This window comes from Gobio gobio, assembly GCF_949357685.1.
Source record: "Gobio gobio genome assembly, chromosome: 8".
Lineage (NCBI taxonomy): Eukaryota > Metazoa > Chordata > Actinopteri > Cypriniformes > Gobionidae > Gobio > Gobio gobio.
Genome location: NC_137114.1, coordinates 30,223,285 through 30,246,258, shown reverse-complemented (window position 1 = coordinate 30,246,258; position 22,974 = coordinate 30,223,285). Strand labels below are relative to the sequence as shown.

General features: G+C 39.0%; 1 protein-coding gene across 7 annotated transcripts in view; it reads left to right on the top strand.

The window, feature by feature from the left end:
• bcas3 (BCAS3 microtubule associated cell migration factor) overlaps positions 1-22,974 on the top strand; it is a 260,966-nt gene that overhangs the window by 40,607 nt on the left and 197,385 nt on the right. For all 7 annotated transcript variants that reach the window (XM_079824037.1, XM_079824039.1, XM_079824042.1 and 4 more), the window contains 2 exons: positions 13,962-14,095; positions 18,079-18,343. In XM_079824037.1, coding sequence (XP_079680163.1) covers positions 13,962-14,095; positions 18,079-18,343 — 399 coding nt within the window. The remainder of the gene's footprint in view (positions 1-13,961; positions 14,096-18,078; positions 18,344-22,974) is intronic.

Sequence of the window (22,974 nt, the reverse complement as noted above, 5' to 3'; positions counted from 1 at the left end):
TTGTTAAGAGCAAATACATATAACTTATAATTTTTGATTGATTCATTTAATTCATATTTAAAAAAATAAATTATGAAACAGTGTTGACATTCACTTTGTACTACATTTTAATTGCATTTTATTTTTGTTTGATTTGTAGGTTATTTTATTATAATTGTAGCACTGTACTGTTATTGTCATTGTCTCTTTGGTTTCAATTGATTTTTATTTCTATTTTAGGAGTTTTTCTTTTTTTCATTCAGTATGCTCATGGGCAAAAAAATGGACCAAGCCCAAAATGGCTAAACATCAAGCTTTTAATTGTCTTGACCACAAATTATTGGTCAGGAAATTAGCAAAAATCTAAGCAAATGCACTACTTATAAAGCAGTTTCTGTCTCAAAAAACATCAAAGACAGAATTTAGTTTTTGGCAGAATATGGGAAGTTGTGTGTGGAGTGATGAATCACAATGAAACTTGAATTGTGTTGTGATGCTCCAGAATGGTGTCCTCGAAAATCTGCTGATAAATATAATAATACATGCATCTTTACCACAGTGATGCATGGAGGAAGTGTCTTTTTATAGCTGCTTGTATTGGTGAGCTACTTACACTGTGAAAAGTAATTTAATGCTTTGGAAAAACAGGAGAATATTGCAGAATTACTTGTTTCCCACAATTGAAAAGTTCTCAAGAGGAATGATCAGATGTTATTTTTCAACAAGACAATGCTCCTGTCCAAATTACAAAGATAAACCAAGAAGTGGCCTTGTTGGAGTCCAGTTTTGTAGTGAATAGTGAATATTTGGTCTTGCATTTAACTCTAACTGGGAGACATTTTTTAAATGCTCATGAACAGTTTGAAGCCATCATCATTGAGTGGAACAACGCTGACTCTTCTTCCCGTAAAAAGCTGTCTGCACATGGCTTTAACATTTAAAGAAAACAAATGGGAAGGTCATTCTATGCAAACTTTCTTTATCTACATTATTTGTTCAATTCTTGCTAAGTTACTGACCAGTTATTTGTGATTAAAGTGGTTAAGACCATTAAAAGACCACTAAATATTTTGACATTTTTAGCTTGGCACGTTTTTTAAAGTGATCAATATCAATAGTTATCATCTATTAAAGAGTAAGTTCTGAGCAATATTTTTTTTCTTTAGGTAAAGGCTTTGTTTTCTTCTAGTTTTTATGCTAATGTATAACTTCTTTATTCTTGGTTTGGAAGCCCCATGTTTTTGTCCATGTTCTCTCCCTTGTTTTTTCAGCATCATTGTGTTATTGCATTCTGCATTTTGATTTAAGATGAGGGAAGAAAATGCAGTGAATTAGACCGTTTGAATTAGATTGTACTCTGACCTGGCTTTGGACATAACTTGTTTGTCTCTAGGTGGCGCTATTGGTTAACCTTTAGACCTCAAAGTAGTAAGTCACCTTTTCCCCATTAGCATGTGTAGAGCAGAAGGTGTAGGTGAAGTCAGTGTCCCAACACCACAACTGCACTGGGACTCTCAGCCCTGAAGTCCTTTTATCTTCAGTCAGTTAGAGAAAAGTGCTATGGATCGCAGAGCAAAGCAAACATACAGTCAATAATCAAGGCCTGCTCAGGGACATTACTTCTGCAAATATTAGTGCAAATGTGTGTTTTTCTTTCCAATCAAAGAATTGAAGGTCTCTGTAAAAACAAATTTGACCAAACAACCGTCATATTGATCTGAAATCCTACAGAGGGTCAATAGAGAATTATGTGAATGATGTGCTTAATAAGGACGGTGTGAAATGTTCAAGTCGTATTTTACAGCAAAAGTGTGGTTGTGAATTTATAGCTTTCAGAAAGTTGTTGTATTTAATTATATATTTTCTAAACAAAATATATTTCTTTCTGACACACAAATGTTTTTACAAAAAGTCTCTCATGATCACCAAGGCCAACATTTTTCAGAGTTTTTAGCATCATTAAGCCGGTCTTCAGTGTCACATAATCCTTCAGAAATCATACTAATATGCTAATTTGCTGTTCAAAAAACATTTCTTATTACTAGCAATGTTGAAAACAGTTGTGCTACCCCAGGTTTCTCTGATGAATAGAAAGTTAAAAAAAGAACATTTATGTGAAATTAAACATTTTTGTAACATTATAAATGTCTTTTCATGCACCCTTGCTGATTAAAAGTATGAATTTATTTCAAAATAAAATCTTAGAGACCCCAGTCTTTTGAACGGTTATATATTTTATAGATTTAATTGGGTCAGTGAAATTATTGAAAAGGCAAGTACAAATCTAACCAGCGTAACTGAAAAACACTTATTGATGAGTCCTGAACTTTCATAACTTTGGGTTCGCTCTTGTGAATGGTTGGTGTAATGTTTTTGGTTACTCTTTCACTGAAGATTGTCTCGGCCCAGGGAGGCCCCAGCCCCGGTCCCTCGAGTGCTGAGCCCCCAGCATGGCCTTTTGTCAGGCGTCCTCTGCCCTCATGTGGAGAGTGCTCTGGGGCAACTTGTTTGAGATAACAGCGGGGTGCTGTAAACTTCAAACAGTTTAACCTTCACCTGTCAGCTTTATTCAGAAATAATGGGATGTGTCTGTTATCACCTCATTTGCTCGGGCATAAATCGAAGGGGCTATAATAATTGTTTTGAGTTATGAAATTGTTTGGCACCAGGAAGGCTGGAAGAAATCCCTGTCGTCCTTGATACAGAAAAGAGTCTCTAGATATGCTGACTAATAAGGTCAGGCTGAGTATTCCCAGAGACCGGTGTTCGCATCCATGCTGTAATTTACGTTTTTGACATCATTAACACATGATCAAAAACAGCTTTTTGAGATTTGCAAGAAATGCCCTCTCAGCACTGTGAAGGAACGTGAATGGCGGCTTGATTTTTTTTTTTTTAAAAGTGAGAAGTTTAGCCTCGTTCGCCTAGCCTGACTTGTCCAAAATTAACTATGTTAAAGCCACTGGAAAGTGTCACTCTGGCCTCAGGGCCGACCGCAACTCCATCCGGACGGTTTTGATTTCAGAGAGGGAAAAGGCAGACTTGAAAAGAAACAGTGTGGTGTCTTGACATTGACTGGAACGTGCAAACCTCCACCGAAGAAAAAAAATCGAAAGCACTTATGTAAGAAATCCAACTCAACAGTGTGTGTTGGACGAAAAACAAAAGGGCGAGGGTAGAACATGGCGGCCAGTTGGGTAGCTGGCGCTTGTTCTGTGGTGTTGGAGCTTCTATTCATAGGCGCATAATTAAAGGATGCTGCTCCGAACAGCGGCGCACAGGACTCACTTTAGCCAGAGTATCTGTTTTTCACTCCTTGTCCTCTCCTGGTCCCTCCTCTCCTCTTTCAGGATCTTTTCTACAAAGTTTAAACTAAACTAAATGCTAAACTGGTCTTAATCGAGAACCAAGTAAGCGATTGGTGTAAGGGCACGTTCGCGTGCAGTGCGAGGGTGGACAGGTCTCACGGCCCATGAGACTCGCTGTAATTCCACTCAATCACGGAACTGATAAGCATCAAGGAATCTGCTCTTGCGAGGCAGCTTAGTTTAGCCCAGTTCATCTGGCAAGTGTTTGCTTGCGGGCTCTTAAAGGGAAAGGGTGATCTGAAGAGCCTGTTTGTCTGTTGCGGATGTGGCCTTTCTAGCACCCACTCCCAAACACCCAGAGAAGAAAATTGAAAGAAAAGCCTAGTTTGATAAACTAGGGAGGGAGGGGTGGGGGGTGGGGATATTTAGAATGCTGCACTATTTTCAATTGTTAAATAAAGTGAGGAAATTTGTGACGCTGAACATATGTATGAAAATATGTTCTTGCTTCTCTTTGGAACATTTTCTAGATTTTTCTTGTGGAGTCTGTGCCAGCTTTATTGCTGCTGTCAACAAACATTTTTAGAGAGAGAAAAGACTTTTCAGATTTTTGGTGCCCGCTGTACCTTTCAAGTAAAACTTGCTTGGGGAAAGTTTTGTTAGACTTTTCATTTGACTCTTCATTTCATTTGAGTCAATGTATCTAAGTTTGATATGCAAGATGAAAGCCCGCGACATGCAATTCTGTGTTTTTCCTTCAGTTTGTAATAAGCCATATCTTCACAGAGGTAGCAATTAAGGATGGATCTGAACTCCTCTGCTTCTTTGAAAAAGCTTGTTAATTTGGTTTAGAAACTATCATTTGGTAAGATTCGCACGTGAATTTGTGTGTGTGCGTGTTTTCTTTAACGGGGCTGTGACTGTGTATCACATTCCATTTTGCGCCGTGCCTGAGCACAGTGGGACAGTCAGCAGGGATTAAGGGCCCAGGCTTAGACGTCGCCTTTAATGCACATTGCAAGCGAAGAGCGGGACATTAGTGGAATTTGCCTGGAGCATGAGCTCTATTTTATAATGGCATTATGAAATCTGATGATGTGCATATAGATTTTTGTTCAATGTTTTTTTTTTTTTTGTTAATCTTTGAAATACATTAAACCACAATAGCTGTTAAAATCCCTGGCCGACCCTCTGTTTGTGTTCTAATACTTTCAGAATAATTACTATTTTATTTTTTTATTTTTTTTTAACTAAAAGTGAGCTGACATTTTAGCCATGATGACCTGTAGAACCAGTGTGTTATCCAAAAGATTTATACTTGAATGACTAAAAATGACTGCGTGTGATTTTATGTTGTAGATGGAAAAAAATCCCTCAAAACAAAACAAAAAAACGAATGCAACAAACAAAGATATCCAGACGTTAACTGTCAAATAGAAAAGCTAAAAGTTGTCTCCTGGCTGTTTTAATGCTGTTTCCAAAAGGTGGTAAAAGTGGCGTCTTGGGGCGTCTGTACCTCAGTTTGTAGTTGTAAAACCTTGCTCAGGCGCTTTGGTTTCAAGGCTTCAATGGAAACACCCTCCCTGATCTCCCCCCTTTCATTCCTCTTGACCTGAGCAGAGTTACTTCTCTTCTTCACCTCTAGTTACTAGTTTGTTTTTGTAGGAATGATTGCCTGTGTGGACCACGTTTTTGCTGACAGCTTTATGCTTTTGCGCTCAGAGGCTTTTATTTTGTATTAGTTAGATTGGCCGGTTGGCTTTAGTTTCCAAAAGTTCCACCAGATTCCCAAGGAACATCCGACGTTAGTTTTCCAAACACCTCAGTTGCAATGAATGATCCATTGTCCTGAGAAAATCTTAAGGTCATCCCTCAAATTAAGGGCATTAACATCGAAGCGCAGCATAAAGAATTGTGGAATCGTATTTGCTATGGTAAATGTTTCAGAGGATTAATTAGCTAACAGAACCCTTTAAAATAAAAGCGAGCACTGAAATGGAAAGAGATTATAGCGACTGTCTGTTTCCTGAGAAAGGATTACTCTCTTTCCATACTCCTCCTTTCTGCAGTCAGACTCTTATCTAGAGATTGTGGTTTAGCTCATTTATTTGGGGCTTTTAAAAATCACAAAAAGGCCTGTTTTAGGCTGACTAAGCTTTTCAAGGAAGACTGTGCTTTTCTACCACTGAGCGTAAAATAGATTTGTACTGCTGTCAAGCATCAACTGCATTTTGTGGCCATAGAAAGATCCACAACAAGAACCTAAGAGAGTGATTTCAGGCTTGCATAAATTGTAACCTAAAGACTGAGAGATAATAAGGCAGTGTTCACAATTAGCACTCGCCAAATGCCTCCCTCAAATTTTTTTTTGTGGTACATAAAGTTGTCATTTGGCCTGCAGAAAATCGCAAGAATGATAATCTGACTGGTGTAAAAAATCTTATTCTACCACATTTGTAAACAAAAAAAAAAAAGTTTCTCTCCAGAACTCGAGAAAAATCATCTTCATGTTACTGTTACAGGTGTTGTAAAAATGTTAGTGCTTGACTGTACACACACACACACACACACACACACACACACACACACACACACACACACACACACACTCACAAATCCAGTGGTGTGTGGTGGTGTTTTAAAATTTAGGAGGCAAAGTCCTAAAAAAAAATTATATACTGTATATCAAATGTAAGTTTTTGTCTGTTACACTTAATTTTCCTGTTTAAATAAACATTACATAAAAAGAGAGCCCAAATACGATAAAACATTTTTCCTGTAACTATACATTTCTAAAGTATAAAAAAAAAAACAAGTATAAATTTTATCTAGTTTTTTTTTTTTGATAAAACAACTAAATGCAGTAGACAAAGAAAAAAGACAAAGAAACGACAAAAAAATCACTTGCTGCTCTTGCTTGAATAACTTTTATAACTTTAAGTATTAATTAATAAGGATTTATTAATTAATTAATTTACAGTGAAGACAATGCAACTTTGTTTTACATTTGCTTTATTAAATTTCTGTTTCTGAAAACTACCTTAACCTGAAAAGCACTGCTTATTTCATTTGTATCTTAGTTATATTGTATTTATTTGTGCTTTTGCTTGTAATTTCATTATTTGTTCTTGTTTTATTACAGATTTTTACTTGTCTTTTAATAATGTTTTAAATTTATATTAGTTAGGCTAGTAGTTTTAGCTGTGGTCTTGAAATTGGAATCTTTAAAGTGGAATGTGGTCTTGAATCTTCACTGGTATCTAAAATGTTGGTGACATTACTGCCTGTTTCTTGACAGTTTCTAGAAAAAAACTGTTTCTTGGCCGGAAAAACATATTTATGGTCGATATATTTTCTTAAGTCACCAGTTAGATTTAGGCCGTGTGTATGTATGTTCTATATTGCCAAAAGTTTTGGGACGCCTTCCTTTTCATGCACATGAACTTTAATGACATCCCATTCTTAATCTTTAGGGTTTAATATAGAGTTGGCCCACCCTTTGCAGCTATAACAGCTTCAACTCTTCTGGGAAGGCTTTCCACAAGGTTTAGGAGTGTGTTTACCGGTATTTTTTGACCATTCTTCTAGAAGTGCATTTGTGAGGTCAGGCACTGATGTTGGACGAGAAGGCCTGGCGGAGGTCTCTGCTCGAATTCATCCCAAAGGAGTTCTATTGGGTTGAGGTCAGGACTCTGTGCAGGCCAGTCAAGTTCCTCCACACCAAGCTCGCTCATCCATGTCTTTATGGACCTTGCTTTGTGCACTGGTGCGCAGTCATGTTGGAACAGGAGGGGGTCATCCCCAAACTGTTCCCACAAATTTGGGAGCATGAAATTGTCCAAAATGTCTTGGTATGATGAAGCATTAAGAGTTCCTTTCACTGGAACTAAGGGACCAACCCCTGAAAAACAACCAAACACCATAATCCCCCTCCACCAAACTTTACACTTGGCACAATGCAGTCAGGCAAGTACCGTTCTCCTTGCTACCTCAAAACCTAGACTCGTCTATCGGATTGTCAGACAGAGAAGCGTGATTCGTCACTCCAGAGAACAAGTCTCCACTGCTCTAGAGTCCAGTGACGGCGTCCTTTACACCACTGCATCCGATGCTTTGCATTGCACTTGATGATGTAAGGCTTGGATGCAGCTGCTCAGCCATGGAAACCCATGAAGCTCTCTACGACCTGTTCTTGAGCTAATCTGAAGGCCACACAAAGTTTGGTGGTCCGTAGCTATTGACTTCTGCGCACTGTGTGCCTCAGCATGCGCTGACTCCGCTCTGTGATTTTGCGTAGCCTACCACTTCGTGGCTGACTTGCTATTGTTCTCAATTGCTTCCACTTTGTTATAATACCACTAACAGATGACTGTGGAATATTTAGTAGTGAGGAAATTTCATGAATGGACTTATTGCACAGGTGGCAACCTATTACGGTACCATGCTTGAATTCACTGAGCTCCTGAGAGCGACCCGTTCTTTCACAAAGATTTTATACACCTGTGGCCATGGAAGTGATTTGAACACCTAAATTCAATGATTTGGAGGGGTGTCCTAAGACTTTTGGCAATATAGTGTATGTATGTATGTGTATATATATATTAATTACTTATGACTTTATATACCCGCATAATATACTCATTTGTTTTGAAAAAAAAGACTGATGCCCATCATTAAACAGATTTCCCCCCACAATCAGCTCAGGAAAGTGTGCAGATTCTGTGTGGGCCTAGTGATAACCTACACTTCCATCTTTTCTTAATGGATGTGACCTCGTGGTCACCTTGGTTACACTGATTCTCTAGAAGGCGAATTTCGTTGAAGTGTTGTATTTAAGTAATAATTGCCTCCTGCCGAGAAAAGGCCTTTATGATCTATTAATATTCAAGCGCTTACAGGTGGTATGGCTGTAAAGCAAATACATAAACATTCTCCTTCGTTACACTTGAATGTGCATCAAATGAACCGCGGGCACCTTTTTCCTCCTCCCACCTAGTTTTTCCCCTTCCCTTCCTCAAAGCTCTCAATTGAATTGTGGATGTGGTTTCGTAGCTAAGAGCGTTGAGTGCCTCTCCAAGCCAGCATGCCCACAGGAGCAGCACACCATGTTTAAAGAGCATATCCTTGGTACCAACGTGCCTAGATAAACAGTATCCCTGGCCACACGAGCCTGTGAGACGTGCTCACAAGCCCCCTCTGGAATCCACAGCAGTCATCCCTGCCGCCCAGAGGAATGGAAACTGGAGACGGCATTACATCTGCCCGGCTCACCGCGAAACACTGCACAGTCGCCGCGCCAGGCCCCAATCTGCCAACCCGTCCTCAACTCCACACACACACACACACACACACACAAACAAAAGCCGCCTCCAGGTTGGGATCAAACAGCCCAGCTTTTAGAAGTTCTCACTTAGTCTGTAAAAGATTAACAAGTTATTGACTGCATGTTGACCCATGCCGGTCTCCTCCTCTCCTTCATACTGTTATCTGATGGTTAAAGTAAGGGTGGCCTCTGGACTAAGTGAGTGTTGCTCGCTCCAGGCTTGAGTGGGCAGCTTTGATGTGAGATGTGCAACCCTGTGTGTGTGTGTGTGTTCCACAGCTTTCATAAACACCTCCACAAGTGCAGCATGACAGAAGAGCAGGCCGTCCAATGGACTCACAAAGGACCACAAACACACACGCACGCACGGTTTTGCTTTTACAACTAATGTGGGCAGCCACAAGGACAAAGCACAGTGATTGATGTGTTTATTTGTTCTTTTTTTCTCGCGTAAAGTTCGTGTCTGCGGTATTAGAGCACACCGATTCCCAGCGTCCACCCTTTTAAGCATTATCCACATGTTTATAATTTGAGATTTCCTCTTTTTCAAAGGTCTTAGGCGAGTGTTGGTAATTTGAAAGGGATATTTTTGTTTCAGTTCTCTGGCCTCTACTTGTCAGGCTGCTGAGATCATCGGAGTCGGTCAGGGAGAATAGCTCAGACTCTCTGGAAATAAAACATCGCTGTGCGGAAGTTTAGCAGATGTTTTGTTTAAAGACTTGTTAAGGGGACAACAACAAAACACTTGGAAAAAGCAAGCCATTGTCACTCTACAACTTTTGGTGTTGACTCAAGTTCATTTGGTGTCTAATTTCGGTTTGTGAAACAGCAAAATTTGCACGTTTCATATGAACTGCGGTGTGTTTCGCAGTTGATATGAACGCAATCCATCCTACCTTGTGGAAGTGAACTGCTTTTGATGATGTATGATAAGTTTTGAAATAAAAAATGGACATACTTTACAATAAAACGTCATACATTTACATACATTTTAAAAGTTAAATTTTAGGGTGTTTTCAGACCTGTGGATTACTTGCTTTGTTCTTAAAGATACTTGCATTGTTACAATGTTGCATTTCCTCCATGGTCACTTTCACAGTGCAACATGTGAGTAAAACGGTCCTCTCATTGGTCAGGTCCAAGTGTGGCACACAAGTCCTAAAAGGTGAAGCCATGGCGTTTCAATCGCCCCCAGGTGACTGGATGCAGTATAGCTCATAAACCCCACCCTCTCCATGAAATGTAATAGGACATAGACAAACTAAACAATCAAATTACACTTCAAATACATTTTTTCCAAACATGGTATCTGTCATTTTAGGCTGTTTTTATCACGCTGATGTTAGTTCAAGTGTTCGTTCTTTAAATAAGTTTGGTTTAGGCTAGTTATTTGATGCTATAAAAACGGGGGTGTGATGTTATGATTGACAACTGAGATTGACAGCTTCTCTGAGCGATGTAGTCACCGAGGCACTCACGGTCACTTTTCGGGAATTTCGGAAGGAGATTGGAGCTTTAATTTTAATCTCTACATTTCCATAACTGTTTGGCGGGACCTTGATATCTTGGCTCAACTTTACACCAATACTACGCAGACTTAAGACCCAAGATGTCAGCGCCATATTTGAACACTGGCGGCTTCATTTACCTTACGTCAACGTCGTCCATCTTGTTTTACAGTCTGGTCAGGTCAGATTGAAGCAAGAAATTTTCTTTTTAAAATGTCATGCTAACTTTGTAGTCCAACTGAAAGCTCTGTTTCGTCCAGCATGTGTATGTAAAACGGATGCAATGGGTATGGGATGGTTCTAAAAATGTTGTCTTCATTTAATTGCCCTCAATTTGTTCCTTTCTTTTGTGGAACGTTTGAAAACATCAAATGTATTTATTTTTTGTTTATACATTGAAAGTCAATGGGGTCCAATGTAGTTTGGACCCAAATGTTCTTCAAAATATCTTCTTTTGTCTTCCAAGTTTTAAGTTTTGGGTGAACTATTCCAGTAGTTCTTTAAAAATTTGAAACATAAATATACATTTACCCACATAGTGTCTAGTTAAAAGTCATAAATATATATATTTTGCTTTGAGGACGAGGTGTTATAAATAGGATGTGTCAAAAATTGCTTTAACATCTCAGGTTCCTGAAATTTTATGGAAGCTTACCAGCACAGAGAAGCTCTTTTTAATTTAGCTTCCCACAGGCTAACCAACTGACGCCTCTTTGCGAGGCCCTGTATTTCGACAAGGCCACAAAAGCCCCAGCGCTTGGTTTCCATTCTCCACTGGCTTTTGGAGAACAGAGTGTACCATCAGCAAACTTGTGTCCCAACAAGCTGGCCAAGCCTCATCTGTCAAAGCCAGGGTGAGCGCGAGAGCGGCTGGGCGGCGGGGTGAGGGAGAGGAAGCTCCCAGATAAACATACCGCAGCGCCTAAACTCCTAATCACTCTGCGCTTCCGTTTGTAGCCTCTATAATTAGAAGGCACTCTTTTCCATGTATTCCCAGTTGACGCAAATGCTTCTTGTGGCTTGGCACCTCATTTGGGGCGTGGGTTAGTTTATGGCCGGGCCATAACTTGGTTTAGTCTTCTGATACAGCATAAATAGCTAACCGCTGTCTTATTCACTGGCCGACTCTGTTTTTCTTTTTCATTGGCGCAATCTCAGCGTGACCTTTTCCTTCGCTGCCATGGCCCATTCCCCTTGCTTCCTTTCTTACAACTCAATGAGATGGCAAAGCCACACCTAAAGCAGATGCTACTCCTAAGTGTGAAAATGAAAATAACTTGGGCAGACATAGGAAGGATGAAATCATTTAGGACTGCAGATGTTCCATTGTCATGTATGTGTGAGAGTTTGTCTGATCTTCTAACAATATCACTCTAACCCTTTTTAGATTTGTCAGACCACCCAATAAATGCTCGCCACAAATTAAACCCCTCTGTGAACTCTGCATTAGAGATTCAGCATTGGAAAATCACTAATTATTGTCATCTTAAATTACAGCAGTGAGATCGAGAGCCAGTGGCTAAATCCATCTTAATCGTAGTGTTGGAGAAACTTTCCAAAGCGGTAGTGACCAGACTTTCATGTGTGTGGAAAATAGCCTGTAGAGCTGTCACACTGTTTTTAGGAATAAGTTGTATGCGGCGTTGCGTTGCCATGAAGGTTTTGCTTCGGGTTTTTTCTTGTGCTGTGGTTTAGTAAGTGTGTTGTTTACAGTAAGAGCTTATACTTTCTGTAGTTTCACTAACTTCAAATAAAAGTTGGAAAATGAGAGGCCCTGTCATCAGAGGTTCCACTTGGGTTCTCCTGTGGTTGTGTTTAAAACAGATCCACATACTCTGGCTCTGACAGCTGAGGGAAGATCCTGGCATGCAGTTAATTCTAGAACACAAGTTGCAATGGAACACGACTGCCCTTTACAACCATGTAAACGTGTCTCATGAAATGCTCAGTACTTGAAGGCAGTCTGGGTGCCATTGTTTTGCATTATGTTCTTCTCAGTTTAAGGCCAGAACTTTTGCTTTTGCAAGTGTTGAAATGATAATGTATATACATATATATATATAGAGTGGACCACAAAATGTATAAAAGTGTTTATCCCATTTTGGTCACATTACTGGTCCCCAAATACAAGTGTTATACCCTAAGAAAATTAAAAAAATTCTTCATAAGGGCGGAAGAAAGTAACATAACGAAGGGTGCATAATTAGTATGGAAGTATAACACTAGTTATAGGAAGTGAATGCTGCCATTACTTTCTTTGAGCACAGAAATTAATGCAATAAACAATAAAATATATAATGTAATGTAAATAATGAAAATTTTTATCTTTTTTCAGTTCCTGAGACTGTGCTAATGTTTTTTCACCCACTTCCTATGGCTAGCGTTATACACTCACCTAAAGGATTATAAGGAACACCTGTTCAATTTCTCATTAATGCAATTATCTAATCAACCAATCACATGGCAGTTTCTTCAATGCATTTAGGGGTGTGATCCTGGTCAAGACAATCTCCTGAACTCCAAACTGAATGTCAGAATGGGAAAGGAAGGTGATTTAAGCAATTTTGAGCGTGGCATGGTTGTTGGTGCCAGATGGGCCGGTCTGAGTATTTCACAATCTGCTCAGTTACTGGGATTTTCACGCACAAGTTAACATTTCTAGGGTTTACAAAGAATGGTGTGAAAAGGGAAAAACATCCAGTATGTGGCAGTCCTGTGGGCGAAAATGCCTTGTTGATGCTAGAGGTCAGAGGAGAATGGGCCGACTGATTCAAGCTGATAGAAGAGCAACTTTGACTGAAATAACCACTTGTTACAACCGAGGTATGCAGCAAAGCATGTGTGAAGCCACAACACGCACAACCTTGAGGCGGATGGGCTACAACAGCAGAAGACCCCACCGGGTACCACTCATCTCCACTACAAATAAGAAAAAGAGGCTACAATTTGCATGAGCTCACCAAAATTGGACAGTTGAAGACTGGAAAAATGTTGCCTGGTCTGATGAGTCTCGATTTCTGTTGAGACATTCAGATGGTAGAGTCAGAATTTGGCGTAAACAGAATGAGAACATGGATCCATCATGCCTTGTTACCACTGTTGAGGCTGGTGGTGGTGGTGTAATGGTGAGGGGGATGTTTTCTTGGCACACTTTAGGCCCCTTAGGTCCAATTGGGCATCGTTTAAATGCCACAGCCTACCTGAGCATTGTTTCTGACCATGTCCATCCCTTTATGACCACCATGTACCCATCCTCTGATGGCTACTTCCAGCAGGATAATGCACCATATCACAAAGCTTGAATCATTTCAAATTGTTTTCTTGAACATGACAATGAGTTCACTGTACTAAAATGGCCCCCACAGTCACCAGATCTCAACCCAATAGAGCATCTTTGGGATGTGGTGGAACGGGAGCTTCATGCCCTGGATGTGCATCCCACAAATCTCCATCAACTGCAAGATGCTATCCTATCAATATGGGCCAACATTTCTAAAGAATGCTTTCAGCACCTTGTTGAATCAGTGCCACGTAGAATTAAGGCAGTTCTGAAGGCGAAAGGGGGTCAAACACAGTATAAGTATGGTGTTCCTAATAATCCTTTAGGTGAGTGTATATTTATGCCATTTATGTGCCCTTCATCGTGCTGCTCCAAATTCTTTAATCAATGTAATGATTGCCATTAAGAAAACAGTGTGATTTAATTAGCTACATAGCTTTTTTAGATTTATGGACCTCAATTCAACACTTCCTGTGTCACCAAAATTGTGGGAAGCACTGTTTGATTGATAGTGCTAAGAAGGTTCTCTATGTTAAGATAAATGCCTCTTCTCTGATCTACAGGTATGTTATTGGTGACCACAGACACCCTTGGCCATGACTTTCACGTTTTCCAAATCTTGACTCACCCATGGGCATCTTCCCAGAGTGCAGTTCATCATCTATACACTCTTCACAGAGGAGAGACTGAGGCTAAGGTAAGAATACCTGTGTATGTCCCCATTTACATTGCTTGCTTTCAGCACTGTCCTTTAGTACATACATACAGTACAAACTCATAAACTCCAAATGGAAGATGTATCAACAACAGAAAAAGAAACTGTCTTGCGTTCAAGTAATACATGGACAGTGTGGGATATTAAGTCAAACTTCAAAGCTCCCTGTCCCATCCCTTGCTTTCACACACATGCCTATGTACACTCACGCTATTTTCGGGGGAGTTATTGAGATGAAATATTGCCTTTCCGGACTCTTTTAATCATTAGCATAATCATTTAAAGTCTTTGTGGGCCACCCACAACTGTTTACGGTTGCCTGTGCTTGTATGGCTCTGGAAATGTGCAATTTGAACATGCTTTTCATCGTCGGTGAATCCCTGCCTGTTATCTAAATACTGTCAAGAGACATAAGGCTTGGTACCACTGAGCTCCAGCACTGCTGTCTCTGGCTCTTTTGTAGTGTGTAGGGCAGTATGTGTTAGACAAAAAGTGTGGTTATGCCCATTTGTTTGATCTTAAACATGACTATGAGATGCATGACCCCTCGCTACTGTGTTATAAATGCAAAATGTGAGCATGAATGTATCATAAAATTGTGTTACTGTTCAAAATGAATACACTTTTTTTTTGTGGTAATCAGTAGACCTAGTTACTGTTCAACTGTCCACCAACAAAAGTTAAGTAAAAAAAATGTTTTGTACCCGGAGAACATTTGCCCCCAGTACAAAGCAAAATTACATGGATTCACATGAAATATTTGTGCTCTCAGCGGTTAGTCTTTGCTTATTCTAAAACTTCCTCCCCTGTGGCTCCCACGTTCAGTTTTCAACACTCTGGAATCTGAAGACCTGAAACTATTAGGGTTGCCAATGTGTTTTCAATCACCATGGATGAAAAAAGAGAAAAGTTGCTAAAAATACATCAGACGGCTGGTGAGAGCTTAGATTGTGCTCCTGACCAAGCTTTTACTCTTGCACCTTGGGGTCAAGCTTGGGGCTTGTAACACCTATGATATCTTAGGCTATAAGGTCATGGACGAGAGGACATTCCCACTGGGACAACATGGTTGCGTTTGCGACTTTACACCACTCTTTCTTAAAACTCTTGAAATAGACCGCTGGCAGTGCTGAATATAGCCCCCTTAAATTTTCCCATTTTAGCCCAGCTTTATAAATGACAACTAATAACAACTAATGGTGTTATTTTAAACAGAATTGGACTTTGGATTTTGTTCATCTGGTATGAAAACTAGAACCGTTTGTATTTTTGATTGCTTGGAGAAGTGACAACACAACATTATTTTATTTATTTTATTTTTGTGTTTGGTTTAGTTTAGCTTTACTAGTCAAAATTAAGGCAATGTATAGTGGTCTCCATCAAACATATTGATCATTATTATTTTTTTATTTAGTACGTAGTATTTTAAACCAATAGATGATGGTCAAATCTACATGCCTTTTTTTGTCTTATTTTATGTAACGTTACTCAGGTTGAATAGTTTAAGCGGACATCTAAGGACATGATCTGATCATTAGCGTCTGCCAAGCCTTGGTAATCTATCTGGGTGCTTTAAAGTTTAATTTACTTTTGTGATCTATTGGGTTATTGCACAAATCAGTTTGGGAAATAGCTGCAGTGATTTAGATTTCCTCTCTCCTAAATGCTGTTTCATCCATTCAGCCTTGCAGCTGTTCCACCACAATATCTCCTTCAGTTGGCAAATTGTAAGGTTTTATTTGCTTAAGTAGAGCTAATATTTATTCCGAAAGGGCCTAGACCCTTACTTACTCAGCTAGTGTCATGTTTGGATATGCACACAAACCTGATCTCTGCTCTAGTTCATAGACTCACACTCACACGTTCGATGTCTAAAAGCATGCCAGACATATTTCCCCAATTTAAATCCTTCTTTACATGACAAATATTAACACTGCAGTGGAATAAAAACGCTTTCACTGTAGGTTATTCTCCTATGAGTGCTATATAACTGCAGCACAATCAAGTGTTATGTCTATAAAAAGACTTGTAGTTTTTAACTGCTATTGCCATTTTTTTACATTACAGTTATGTCCATTGGAGTATTTTTTTGTTTCTTTTAGCTGAGATCACTTTGTCCCTTTACCCTTCAAGTGCACTCTCAGCCAGTCAAAATTGCAGAATTGCAAGCTGGGTACTGGCCCGTGGGTGAAGTTTAAGTTCCTCTCGTTCCTGCCCCTTATATTGAAGGTGTGATTACCTCACCCTGTACCTCCAGGCATGGCAGAGAGCTGGAACCGAGTGTGTAAAACATTCTCATTTTCCCCTCCTGTGTGAGCACAGGGCCATGGTGGCCCGCAGCTCTGCTGAGATGAGAAAGGTGGTTAATCTGTCACCGGCTCATGCCAGGTTTGCTGCCTGGCCATGCGTTGGCTTTGATCTGCCATTGTAAACAGCGCAAACTGCAGAAAGCAAGCACCCTCCAAGACGCATTATCTTGAGCAGAACAAATAAAAGGAGTGATAATGCCTCATGGGCGGACGCAGGCACCCGGCCTTATCTGGCTGGCTGACTGTGCTTGTACTGACTCCCAACCTGCTCTGGACTGACCTTAGTGTGTGTGTGAAGGTAAATAACCCACCAGCTCGCGTTGCCTGAAGCCATACACCATTTTAGCTGTTCTGAGTAGCACATGACTGAACAAACAGCTCATTTGAATTGCGTCTGATTAACCAATTTAAAGATCTCAGTCCTTGTCTTTGGTCGCCTAGATCTTATTTTTACACCTCTAGGGAAAATCAACGGATTGGCGTTGTCCCTGAACAAGAAGTGGCCACTGATCTTGACTCGTTTGCTCATCTCTGGGTTGGCATATTCAGTGTGAGACTGATCTGAGACAGATAGAGCAGAATGACCTAGAATCAGACAGATCTCCAGACAGCTGCATTTCAGTAGCTGATGGCTATCCATAAAAAGTGCCGTAAAAAAGCCATTAGCAGAACCTTGCTGATAGTAGAGTGCTGTTTGGTAAAGTCCAGTGTAAGATTTCTGGACACTGTTTTGGGTCCACCATCAATTCATAGAGCTACTGTAGTTTACACAGGACGTTTCAAGATGCTCTCTTATAAAACAATGCTCATGGCGAAAGATGCTAAAAAAAACAGTGTTTGACTCAACGCCCTGTATACATAGACCAACAATGCAAAAATAGCATAGACTGAACATAGGAGTTGTAACACAGGATGTGTTCTTGTGTTATTAAAACACACAGGAAGCACTGTTTTGGCAGTGTCATGGTTTTTCTGGGGTAAGATTTTTATAAATACAAAAGCCAGGTTAGAAATTCAGGTTTTTCATGGCAGTAACCAAGATCTAGTGATCAGTTCCGAAACCTCTCCACCCCAGAACATTGCAGTGATTACCAACTCCTCTCTTTCATTCATTCAACCATTCCAGAACACATTGTTTAAAGATTATATCTGTTTGCCTTTACCAGAATCTCTTTATGAAAACATAATGTCACGACTTGCAACACCAGAGAAAATTCCTACAGAAGTCAGGTTGCATTCCTTAAAGTTGGCCTGAAATGAAAATTCACCCTATCCATTTTAAAAATGCATGTTATCGATCTTATTGTGAATGATTCATATTTTTGAGCTAGTAATTTTTAGTCGGCTCTTACAGTCGACTGCAAGCTCATATTCAGATCTGCCTTCATCCAATCAATAACCAATGGATAGAGTTGGTCCCCAACTCCAAAGTTTTATATCCATTTCACTTTTAAATATCCGTTTCACATGTACGTCCCAAAGAAGAAAAGATCTGTCTTTGAAATTTTGAAGGAAAGGCATACTGTTCACCCAAGATGCTACAATCAAACACATTTCTGTACTTATATACATTTTATTAATGATTACATTTTTTTCAATTTTAACCTATTCAACTCTTTTTGAGCTTATTTCTCATCTCTTCTCTTTCCACTCTAGGTGCAGGACATCTGCTTCAGCCATGACTGCCGCTGGGTGGTGATCAGTACTCTTCGTGGCACCTCACATGTCTTTCCCATCAACCCATATGGTGGAGCGCCATGCGCACGCACGCACATGTCTCCCCGTGTGGTCAATCGCATGAGCCGTTTCCAGAAGAGTGCCGGACTGGAGGAGATCGAGCAAGAGCTGAGCAGTAAACAGGGCGGCCGATGTAGCCCCATTCCTGGCCTTTCCAGTAGCCCATCCGGATCACCACTACATGGTTAGCAAACACTAGCAAAGATTATGCCGGACCTTTCTGTGACTGCACAGTTTCAGTGCTTCATTAGTTAGTAAAAGTAGTTTTACTTGGTCATTCTCTTCTAACAGTCATGGGAACTCGTAAGTGTCTGATTTGAAATGCAATTCGACATGCTGCACAAAAGTGCTCCGCTTGGGAGACTCAAAATTGATTTTAGTAGAGTTTGATGCTTGTCGATTTCCAAGCTAACTGCATGATTGGCTAATAAGCATAAAAATATATAGCACACACTGATATTGGTTAAAATAATACATTTTTAATTCAATGGAAGTTCTAACATTCATAATCAACATTTCCCATGCTTTGTTCTTGATTTTGTTTCCCTCCAATAATAATAATGTATTTATTATAATTTATTTTAATTAGCATTATTTATATATTATCATAGTTTTTATTCATATTTATTCTCTCTCTCTCTCTCTATATATATATATATCATTTTTTTATTAGCCTTTATTTTTATATTTTCAGTTTTTAGTGACCTTTTTTTTGTATTTTTGTTACTTTTGTCATTTTATTAGTGCTCTTTTTTATTAGTATTTTTTTTTACTAATAATACCATTTAAGTTGAATTTATTTTTATTTCATTTTAGTTGTTATTTACTTCCACTTTGTAATTTTAGTAGTTCAGTTAGTTGGCCAAAGCAGCACTTCTAATGTTCATCTAATGTTTATATATTATTTTATTTCAGCTTTATTTTAAACATTTTTGTCAATTAAAATAGTATTAGTTTTAGTTAATGATAATAGCCCTGATTTTTGGCACCGAATATGAAAATGAAATGGAGCAAGTCCATCCTGGCCATTCAGGAGTTAATCGAGTCACCCTAGCAGACCTTATGATCGAGCCTGTTGACCTCTGTCACAACACTGATGTTTGTCAAACACTGTCCCTGGCTGCAAACACACTCACTCTGACCACGTCTGACTGTTACGTACATACACACCCACTGACACACACACTTCTCATGTCTGTGCTGATTGCTACAAGAGCTAGCACGCCTGTCAGTGTTGTTTGCCCATCAGCACTCCACAAAGCAGAGGTCTGATTAATCAATACCCCTGTACTCGCCGAAGGCACCCTGCTGATACACAGGAGACTAGTCAGTTGCAGGGTGTTTGCAGAGCTTTCTGATGGGTTCAAGAGAGCCTCGCTTACTCTGCCCCGTGTACACACTATAAAGTTTCAGGAGTAACACATGGATTTAAATGCAGGAGTGAGTCCCCTAAATTATCTGTGTGTGTGCGAAACACGACTTACTCCCGGAACTGGTTTCTGCTATTCTGACCAAAAAAAACTACAGCGAGCGACAAAACACTAGTTAAATTCAGCATTTTTTACTAAAGCACAATCAATAGAGGCAATAGATACATGTTTTGCTTGGAAAGGCTGCTTCACAGAGCATGCTCTTGCAGTGTTTCCATGTCCACTTTTTATTTTTATTTATTTATATATCCTTTATTTTACCAGGAATAATCCCATTGAGATATAATCTCTTCTACCTGGGGGTACTGGTCAAAATGGCAGCACAAACATTTTTCACATAAAGAGATTACAAACACTTATTTTAAACACACAAAAACCAGAAATATAAGGGAAAAAAGTCTTATACAGCAATCTTGTGAAAATTACGTAAAACATACACGTTTCCTTCATGTAGGACTCCAAAAGGTGTCTAAAAATATTTAAAGATGGGAGTGCTTCATAATACTCTGCATTTCATTCCATTAACTAGGAGCATAAGAGGAAAAGGCAGTTTTGCAAACTTAGAATATGCTCTAGGAACAATCAAAAGGAGTTTAGAAGAAGATCTAGTCCTCTAATTACAATTATTAATGCAATTATATTACAGATATAAATTGGCATTTTTCCTAATAATGCCTTAGCAATAAACAGCAGCATATGCATTTTTCTCCTTTAGTACAAAGAGGACCAACCAACCAATTTGTACAAAGTACAATGATGAGTAGATGAAGAAGCACTTGTCACAAATCATATTGAAGCATGATATATACGGTCCTACTACTTTAGTGAAGATAGGTTTGCATGCATATAAATCACATCACCATAATCCAACATTGAGAGAAAACAACTTTGGATAATTCTCTTTTTAGTGTCAAAGAGACGTAACCCAAAACCCAATTTAGGTCTGAGCTTTTTAAAAAGATTTTTAATATGTATTGAAACCCAGCCTTTATTAAAAACGTTCCTGCGATTGTTATTTAAGCTTGGCTTATAAAGCGGAGCTATTAAAGTAAGCAGGTGTAGGTTTTGATATTTTGGTTTTATTTTCAGCATAAAGCATTTGGATTTATTTTGGTTTATTGTGAGCTTGTTCTTGTTCAGTGTTTTTCTAGCAAGATTTGGCAACAGGAGTGAGTCAAAGCACGTACCTCTTCCCCATGTTATTTTCTTGCACCGCACAGATACAGAAGAGAGAAACATCTCTGATGCATGTTAAAATACGTCATTAACAACTGGTTGTTTAGTTCGGTTCCGCACGTACTGCGCAGAATTTTTGTAAATGACACTTTTATCTAAAGCGATAAAATAAGCTTCAAAATAATCTTATTTGGCTGATTTTTAGCGGCTCACACCATGAATGCATTATAAAGTTACAATTTTATATTTTATATGTGTTCTTATTTTTGAAATAATCGTGTAATTAATTAATGACACCATGAAACCATGAGCGGCACATTTTAAAGTTAAAATGTATGGACTCACTTTATATTAGGTGGCCTTAACTACTTTACTAACATTTAAATTAATCATTTGATGCAATGCACTTATTGTGTACATACATGTTTTTACATTGGACTTACATTTAAAAAATAAATACCTGCATGTAATTAATTTCTGTAATTATATTTATAATAATTACACTGTTGACACTTCCCTTACACCTAACCCTACCCTTAAACTTACCCATACTACCACACCTGTCCGTAACATTACCCTAGCAAGTTTTTTGCAATACAATATGAACACAATAAGTACATCGTACTTTATTTTTGTGATGGAAGTACATAGTAGTTAAGGCCACCTAATATAAACTGTGACCAAATTGATGTGTTCTTATTTTAAAAAATCAATGTAATTAATTTGAGTGACTTTTCTTTTGACTGTCTCCAAGAAAAATGAAGAACTTTTAGTCTGATTTCACTTTGAGTTGACATCACAGGGCCGGAATGCTTGGCGTCTCGTGTAGGGATGGTTACCAGCAGCCGTGAAAGTGGGCCTCAGAAGCCATGTCGTAAATCAGACTCACTTTTCAAAGCCGGGCATTAGAAGCACCTGTCAACAATTAGTCCTATCAGCTTCAGCCCGATGAGCCACTTTGACAACAGGGTTCTGAGGTGACATTTTTTTATACTGGGAACAGGATGGGGAAATCTAAGAAACAGAAGTCTGAGGCAGTTCGTATGCCTTAGAGGCAACCTTGGACTGTCCGGATTTTATAACCTCAAGGATCATTCCATAATTCCTTAAGCCAAAAGATGGGAGGATAGCAGGATGTGGCTTTTGAATTAAGATGAAACGGTGTGGGGGTAGAGAGGGAGACAAAGTGGTCTGCACTTTTCCGTGGTCCCTGAGGGCCTCTCCTATGGGCTCATACTCGGAGCCGGAATACTTGAGCCGCTCGCATATCCTGCTAGAATTGTTTCTTCATTTTTTTTTTCTCACTCTTTACAATTTTTAAGCATTTTAGTGTATTAGAAATGACACATTACCCATACTTTTAACATTCACTTATTCAGGATTTAAGCTAAACTAGGAATTTTCCTAACCTGTGAGAATAAAACCTTTTATGACCTTGATTTTTTTAATCGAGTGTGAATTTGGGGTTGGTAAGATTTTTCAAAATGTTTTTAAAAGAAGTCTCTTATGCTCACCAAGGCTTTGTTTATTTGTTCAAAAATACAGTAAAACCGTAATATTGTGAAATATTATTACAATTTAATGGTAATGGTAACCATTTTTTGGGCAGTCATTACTCCGGTCTTCAGTGTCACATGATCCTATAGAAATACTTTTTTTTGTGAAAACTGGGATGCATATTTTTCAGGATCACTTTTTTGATGAATGGATAGTTCAAAGCGTTTATTTCAAATAATTTTTTGTAACAAGACAAAAGTCTTCACTGTCACTTTTGAGCCATTGGATGCATCTTTGCCGAATAAAAGTATACATTTTTAAAAAAACGTTCCCCAAGTTTTAAACGGTAGTGCAACTGTTTGTTTCCTAAACCATATAATGACAACAGGATTTCTACAAATAAAACGGCAACAACAACATTTTTCCTCTCTAGGAAACTGCATTTTCCGTCATTGAAAAATCACCAAAATGTTTTTTTTGTGGTTGTCACACTTTTAAATCCTTTTCCGCTATGATTAGTTATCTGACACAAAAGAGTAAAAGGCTATCAGCGTCACTTTCTGTTTGCTTTTCCGTCAGTTTTGTTCATGTTTGGGTCCATGAGCGTGAACGGAGGCAGCAGAAATAAATGATTGATAAGAAAAGCTGCGACGCAGTAGCCACAACAGTAGACTTGCAATTGTCTCCTGTGACAACTCATTGATTTAGGGAA